At 41.4% G+C, this 8415-nt stretch overlaps 1 protein-coding gene across 1 annotated transcript in view; it reads right to left on the reverse strand.

Moving 5' to 3' along the window:
* The window catches only part of LOC147684201 (uncharacterized), a 522357-nt gene extending 514533 nt beyond the window's left edge, over positions 1-7824 (reverse strand). The window contains exons 1-2 of the mRNA XM_086942611.1: positions 7800-7824; positions 7443-7553 (exon numbers count right to left, since the gene is read on the reverse strand). Of these exons, the coding sequence (XP_086798737.1) occupies positions 7443-7553; positions 7800-7824 (136 nt within the window). The remainder of the gene's footprint in view (positions 1-7442; positions 7554-7799) is intronic.
* Positions 7825-8415: the final 591 nt, after the last annotated feature.

The following is an 8415-nucleotide window of genomic DNA, read 5'->3' on the forward strand; positions in this document are numbered from 1 at the left end:
GTCTACATCGCGAATAGAGAGGCATATCAACAAGCGGCAGCGGATTGCATATCGCCAGCGATCGCTGGAAATTATCGCCATGCTAGCGCTGTATCAACAACGCATAGCGCAATGGCGATAATTAATCCAGTGTCACCGGTGTTTTCCATTGAACATCGCTGGTTTTCCAGCGATGTTCCAGGGAAAACAGCGATATCCTTGGTGATAGGGCCTGTGGTCTTAGACACACACTCCACCCCACATGTTAGGTATGCCTTAGTCAAGAATTTAACAGACGTTAAATTCCTGCATTAAGGCATACTTAACACAATTTTAAATATCACTAACCCTCGTTGTAAATTTCACAAAGCTGGGATAGCGATATTTACCCATGGTGCTTTGTCAGGCACGCCTCCTTTGCATCTCATTAGCGATGCGATAGGCGGCGTGCTGACAAAGGGCGCTAATGCAAGGAAACACGCGCTAGCGTGTCCTTGTTGATAATGCAATAATATGATAATCCGTTTTTTGCCCGAAAACGGGCTCTAAAGTGGCGATAATATTATTGCTGCTGCTTGTTGATATGCCCCCAAATATGCACACACAGCTGCCATCCTGGAATACTAACCATAACATACGTCGTGATGCAAAGCAGCCATTATGGCTTTTAATTTTAGGTTACCTTTCGGACATGGCCTGATAGAAAAAGGAATTCATGGATGAATGAAGGGGTGAATGCACTGGGGAAGGCAAAGTTAGGATGTTGAAAGTGGGTACCAAGGGAAAGAGCAAGAGAGTAGGGGTTATGTATGTAGTAGAGAAAGTAAATCACAAGTGATTTAGTGCATGGATGGGCAGGGCTGGGTTGGTACGAAATAGCAGTGTGAAGTCATAATATAGTGAACCATATACATAATATATTCACTCCAAGTAAAGTGGGCCTATTGTATGCATTAGTTTAGTGTATTACACCTGCCTCTTACTTTCTGGGACTACCGCATAATACACACTGTAATGCTTGCATTCTAAGAGAGGTCTCTCCCATAAGTAGTTAAGGACGGTGCATAAGCACTTCAATTTTGTCACTACCGTTTCTTCTCTCCATTTCCAGACCATAATATTGCGCAGAAAAGGATACTTCCTGAAACGTATCACATTTCTAGAGTCTTGACTGATTCTTCTGCTGATAAAAACAGCCACATTTGACGCAATGCATTGAAACAGCACAAATATCCCCACTGAAAACATGAACATTTGTCAAATTGCGCACAAGAGCAAATTGCAAATTTGAGACCTGTGCTCCCCCCCCCCCCACTCCCAATTAATGCGAGGCTTGTGCTATCGCTGAAGAAAATTAACCGGATCTCTACAAGTTGAGTGATTTCGGTGGCTGCTGCTAAGCTTATGAAAAATACATATCGCAACCTTCCCCTGAAGCCCTATTTAATTTTTAAGCTGAAACTAAATACAGCAAAATGAAGGGGCATATTATCAAGCCTGGCCGATAACATTATCGCTGCTTTATCGGCAGGAAACTGCCGCTGAAGTGGCGATAATGGGCTTGATAATATGCCCTTGTGAATTTCCATAGAAGCCCAGGTTTGATGTCCTTCACATTTAACATGAGCTTCGATTGGAATTCCCTAGAGCACATTATCAAACCCATTATCGCCACTTTAGTGGCAGTTTCCTGCCGATAATGCGGCGATAATGTTATCGGCCAGGCTAGATAATATGCCCCAAAGTTCGCAGCACGTTTAAAAAACGAAGTAAGAGGCGAACCTGTAGAACTTTAATGCTGCCGGCCCTCTGAAATAGGAAACGAAATAACGGAGGACTGGGGGCACCAGAAGGAGGCTCTCACACTAAACGTTCTGGACTTGTGCCAGCGCGTATGGGCAATGCTGCCCGCCAGTGCCTAAAGCCAGCTGAACCACAGTACCCTAAGGCTGTAGGGGGGTTGTCCAAAAACCAGTGGTGCTGGAACAATTTTCAGACTGGGGGTGCTGTCATCAATGTCACGGACCGTGAACAATACAAACTCGACACAAAAGACAGGTGTAGCTAATGAGCCACGCTCATCCAGTTGGAAAGTGGCAAGGGTGAGGGATGTAGCAGGTACATTTTGGAGCAAACTGTTGCAAATGTATTACTAAAACGCGATGAGCTGGTACACTGCCGTTTACAGACAGCACATTTTCAATTGAAATGGCAACAAAGTCCATGCCGACAAACTGTTTTACCGATAAAACTATATAGCACAAACAAAATCGTGTTTCAGCAAATATGTATACTTTGAGCATCACAATGTAGTGTCTGGATTTGTTCTGATCCTAATAAAATCTTTGATTCCATCACACTTCAGAATTGCAAACAAAATGCGTTTCTTGTGCGCTTTACCAACTGCTGATATACTTTGAAATATATGTGTACAGTTCATTTATATGTATTTGAATGTTGTTGGTGTTAGAAAAAAAACAACGCCCTACACCCTTTCCTTTCACACTCCAAACCCCTAACTTTCAGTCAAAGGGAGAAAAGTAAACACCAATCTGCATGTTAAAAGAATAAGCAATCATTGTTTAGAAGACATAGCCTGACAGTTGACCTCTGTCTTTAAACACAGAACAAATGTGAAAAGATAAATACAAAATTGAAATGCATCTTTTTATTGCTCATTCACCTTCTCAACTGCAGCATGATTATTTTGGGGGTGCTGCGGCACCACCCCCCACAACCCTACTTCCAGCACCTATGCCAAAACCCCTTTATGAATGTATATGTATGTGTGGTGTGGGGTGTAATGTGTTGGGAATGGAATGAGGTCTCTCTTCCGGTGGTGTCAGAACCCTAAATCAAAGTGCCATCTTCTGGGTGGCTGTCCAATAGAAGCAATTAAATATTTGCTTACCAAGGATATTGGGTGAGGTTAACTACATACATTCATTTTTTTAATCCAACTCGCGGACATTTTTGCAATCTTGCTTCTGTGTTCACTGTGCAGCTAACATTTTTAAAAATCTAGTGGCACTCTGAAGCATGAGTGTGGCCAATTGTGTCCCCCCACTGGACCCATCTGAAGAACCTTTAGTGCTACTATGTTAGGTATTTCACAGGCGCTATGAGGGAGTGATGAAAGGGAGTGTTTTGCTTTTCTGTTTTCTGGGCATACGTTGGATTCTTTCAAGGAATAGATGACACTTCGAGGAATTCTAGGACGTGTAAGATAACTGTTCAGTCGTACCCTGACAGCTCGCATCCATTTGTAATAATGCAATTTATAGTAGGAAAAGTAAAACTACACGTGCTAGAAAGCAAAGTGTGTTGCCTAAAAAGCCAGGAATGGTTAAGCTTTTTTCCTAACAGCTTGTGATCTCTGCAAGGGGCAGCTCAAGCTAAAACACCGTCGCTCCTTTGGGTTTTATTTATTGATGTATAGGCTGCTGTGACGCATAAAATCACCACATCCTTGGATTTGCCCATTTTCCCTACCCTTACGTAATCTCGACTTTGCCGTCTCCAATCTCATCAGGTCTTTGTGAGTACCCGAAATTCCCTTTCATGGTTGTTAAGCGCACAGCTATATATTGAGGGCTGTGAAAGTCATGCAAAGTGAGTGCTGCAACGGACGTGCAGTGGAGCAGTGTGTGTGTTGTCATAGCAGTGCAGAGTGAGTTAAATTACAGAGCAATCGGCGAGTTGTCACAGCTATGCGATGTGTGTGAACATTGTCACATCAGCTGTAGAGTGGTGTCAGACTCGCGCAGAATGAGTGCTGTCACAGCTGTGTAGAGAGACAGCTCCCACAGAAGTACAGTGTGAGTGCCAGCTCACCCGTGCAGAGTCAGTGTTGGCATACCATAGTGAACGTCATTGCAGAAGAGCAGCAGGCAAGGCTTAATCAGAGTTCCTGAGTGTGTGCTGTCACAGGTGTGCAGATCTTACTATATCAGGAAGCATCAATATGCACATACATCGAATCCACAATATTGACCCCCCAAACTATCCTCAAAGTAAGTATGCCTGTGGAGGTACAGAGAGGCATATTACCGGTTAGAGACAAAAAATTACCGCTGCGGCGATTTTTACCGCAAATAAACCTTGGTATTACCAAGGTTTAACGCAAATGCAATAAAAATTGCCGCAAAGCATGAATATCGCTGAAAAGTCAGCGATATTCATGCATTACCGAGCTAATGCTCTTAGCCATGTTATCCACCTCCCATTGGATAACATGGCTAAGAACTGCTGAGGGCAGGTGTTAGCTTTTGGAGATATTCGCGCTTAGCGCGAATATCTCCAAAAGTTGGTAATAGGAGATAGCGATGTTAGCGACTGTTTTCAGTCGCTAACATCTTGGCACGCCCACTTTGCATGTCATTAGTGATAAATATCACTGACATGCAAAGTGGGGCCCAAGATGGTCGCTATCTCCTACTAGCTGTCGCTAACTGCTAGGTAATAGGGAGATAATTTTATCTCCGGTTTCTTGGCTTTTAAAGCCAAAAAAGCGGAGATAAACCCCCTTGATAATATGCCCCAGAGTTACTATTCTTAACTTCGCATCTACCTACCTTCACGACATGCGGGCAGTCGACATAATGGATGCAATATTTAAGGTGCGGGTCAGAGACATTTTAAGGCATGGGCAAAGTGGACTCTGGCCAAGGACCCCAGTTGTTCAGGGGGGGCCCTGATACAGCCAGCTCTGTTCTGCAGAGAGTCTTACCCTGATGACCTTGAAAAATTCTTAAACAGATTGTTTTAAATACCCTTTCACTTAATGTTTTTTTTAATGCGAGTGATGAGTGAGAGTCTATTACAGACATTGTTCAGAGAATTGTTTGTTTCATGCAACAAAAGTAAAAAGAGTTTCTCTTAGATCACAGTAGGACCTCACATATGAGAAATGGGAAGATGTCACAAATTTTACTTGCAGTCATTTTGGTGAGCTGCTGCTGTGTTTCAATATTGAAAACACTCGTCACTATCCCTAAATATTAGATGTAAACACATTTAGTATTTTGACAAGCCTGCCTGTGCACTGCCAGTGACCTGGTCAAAGAGGGCATGAAAAAGCCAAAACTGGATCATAAATTCAAAGCTGTTCCCTTAAGGGGCCCCCGAAATACGCTCGGTTTAGGGTCCCCCAAAACTCCTTAAGATGTCCCTGTGCAAGGTGATATTTTAACCTCCACAAAGTAGTTAAACACCCTTAGTGACTGCTGCCACAGTTGTGCCTGCTGCACAGCACTGCAGATAAACTGCTGCCGCAGTCCTACAATATAGTTGCTACTGTAGACTCCCAGTGTAACTAGCATCAGAGCAGCCAGATTTACTGGCACACAGCTGCACAGCGTGAGTGGTCACAGCCCTGAAGAGAGGACAAGCAAAGAAGCAGTCTGACTGCTGCTGCAGCCATGTATCGCATGAACATGTTGCACAGCCATGCAGTGTTGTGGTGCTGCCACAGCTGTGCAAAGGTTTACTGCTGCCACACCCATGCACAGTGCAGAGTAAGTAAGTACTTTTTTTTAAAGAAAGTTTTTATTAGCATAGTCACTTAAAACCATTGCGTCAAGTCATGCATGCAGAGGGCGGCCACAGCAGTGAGAGCAGTCACAGTACTGCAGATTGAAGACAATCGCAAGAGTGCAGTTTGGTGTCTTGGTCGTGCAGAGAGCCATCTCAGCCTGGCAGAATGGTGAGTGTTAGCACAGCACAGTGGAAGGCACAGAGTGAGTGCAGTGAAAGAGGTGCTGAATTAGTGTTTGCTCAGCTCTGGAAGGTGCCAGAGAGGTGCAGCGTGAGTGCTAGCACTTCAAAGGCAGCGCTGCCTTAACTAAATGAGCACTGCCACACCAATTCTGATGCTGTGGGCGGTGACGGCTGTAGCACACACACACACACATATATATATACCAATAAATCCAGCAATACGATTTTCAATAACTCACTGGAGCCGCGGCTACAATTCAAAGGGTGTTTATTTTCGCAACGTGTGTGTATATATATACATACACACATATATATATATATATATATATATATATATATATATATATATATATATATATATATATATATATATATATATGTGTGTGTGTATATATGTGTTTGTGTGTGTGTGTCTATATATATAGATACGTTATGCAATCGTATTTTATATGCATTCTATTTTTAGGGCTTTATGTTTTTAGAGTGATTAGTGCCATTCTCTTCATTTTAAGGTGATGTTCCCTCTAAAGGCTGGTGTTATATTATGTGCACATGTTTAGATACGTATTATGGAATGGTGTTGCATTAAGCTTCATTATGTTTTAAAATGAATTGCACTATACATTTTGTTGAGTCATATTTGTTACGTAATCTTGTAACTCCACCAGTCACATTCTTTGATGTTAGGAGTGTGTTTAGATATTGTGGAGTGTCTATAGTATTGCACGGCTTTAAACGCATAAGTATTTCCTTTATGTTTACTCATGCCTTCGAGGGGTTGGGACTACATAAATTCACAGATGTATGGCACTAATTAGATTGATAAAGGCTTCAACGAAGCCGAAACGCTTCTCTCCAATCTCGGGGTCGAGTGAGACCTTTGACAATAAAGAAAGCCAAATCGCATATCCTCGAGTACGTGCCTTCTTCCTGTCAGGAGTGGGATGGTGTGTTTTATTATATATATATATATATATATATATATATATATATATATATATATATATATATATATATATATATATATATATTTTTTTTTTTTCTCTTCACGAGTGCCGGTAGTGGAGAAGCACTGTCAGCGGGCGGTCCAAGCCGGGCACCGGCAGTCCCAATTATAGCTTTCACAAATCACGGTTAAGCGTGATCAAGGCTTAACCGCCGAAACGCGTTGTTGTTGCCAATAAATCTTTACCATATTTGCACAGAAAAAGTGTCCGGGCTATCAATTCGTGCTGAACTGATTTGTGAAAGAGATATATATATATATATATATATATATATATATATATATATATATATATATATATATATATATATATATATATATATATATATATATATATATATATATATATATATATATATATATATATATATATATATATATATATATATATATATATATATATATATATATATATATATATATATATATATATATATATATATATATATATATATATATATATATATATATATATATATATATATATATATATATATATATATATATATATATAAAATTTATTTATTTATTTACAATTAAGCCTTGGAACCAGGAAACATTCTTCTGCATTTCACTCGTTTTCGTTCCACGTGTCTTTTGAAAAGCTTGGGCTCTGGTTGCTGCAAAGAATTTGTGTGTTTTTTGCAACAAGGTCAAAAAGTTGCATGATTCCCTTACATTAAGTGATGCTATTGATGTTATTTTAGTGTAAAATTCATAGACAAATAATATACTGTACCTTTATCACACGTCTTTCCTTCCCAGCCCCGGGTGCAGGTACAAACAAACCCATAGAGTGTATTGGAGCAGGTACCATTGTTACATGGACTGCCTCGGCAAAAATCTATTCCTGTGAAGGAAAATAAACAATTATTGACATGATTTTTTTTAACAAGTAGAAAAAAACTAAAGACAATTTTTATTTATCTATTTGCGGTGGTGACCACAGCTTTTTTTTATTTTTGTCAACGCTAAAAGTACCTCACTCTATGAGGGGGGTCAAGACGACATTAATCCTGTCGAGGCGTGGGCGGCAGAGGTAAACAATGGAACCCCCGGGGTGCCGCGCGCCCCCGCCGGCTGACCGTTGACGCACTGACGCTGCTGCCGCTCTCGCGCATTCTCTCGCGCCTCGGCGCGCGCGAGTCCACGCGGGCGCACGTGCCTCTGCTGCGGCGACGGAGAGTGGATGTCTAGAGGATGCGACGAACTCCCCCCCCCCCCGCTCACCCCTCCCTCCCTCGCGACTCCTGAGAGTGTCAAGGGTTCAATACGCGCACCCGGAGGGGCCTGTCCAGTTTATAAAAAGACAGAGAGAACAGGAACTGATTTTTCTGAGAGGAGACTCAGAGGGCCCCCCTTGTTATAACCTGATAGCGGTTTTTTCCTATTAGAAATTCGATTTCTGCTTTTTAAGGGCTCCTCTGGTCTGACACAGAAAAAAAATCCACCTGTTGACGCACTTTCATCTGATTATGTCAAAGTCTCCCAGGTCCCTGCTAATAGTTCATTCAGAGGAATCAAGTCTATTGAAAAGTCAGACAAACTTTGAGACAGAACATCAAGTTTATTTGAGAGGAACTACACTCCGAAGAGATCCACACAAAACACACGCAATCTTCAAATTAAGCAAAAAAAGACAATGTGTTTTTGTAATAAGTATCAAATTTTCTTTGTGCTTTCGTATTGAAATTGAAATACTGTTTTCTACA

This window comes from Lissotriton vulgaris, chromosome 11 (assembly GCF_964263255.1).
Source record: "Lissotriton vulgaris chromosome 11, aLisVul1.2, whole genome shotgun sequence".
Lineage (NCBI taxonomy): Eukaryota > Metazoa > Chordata > Amphibia > Caudata > Salamandridae > Lissotriton > Lissotriton vulgaris.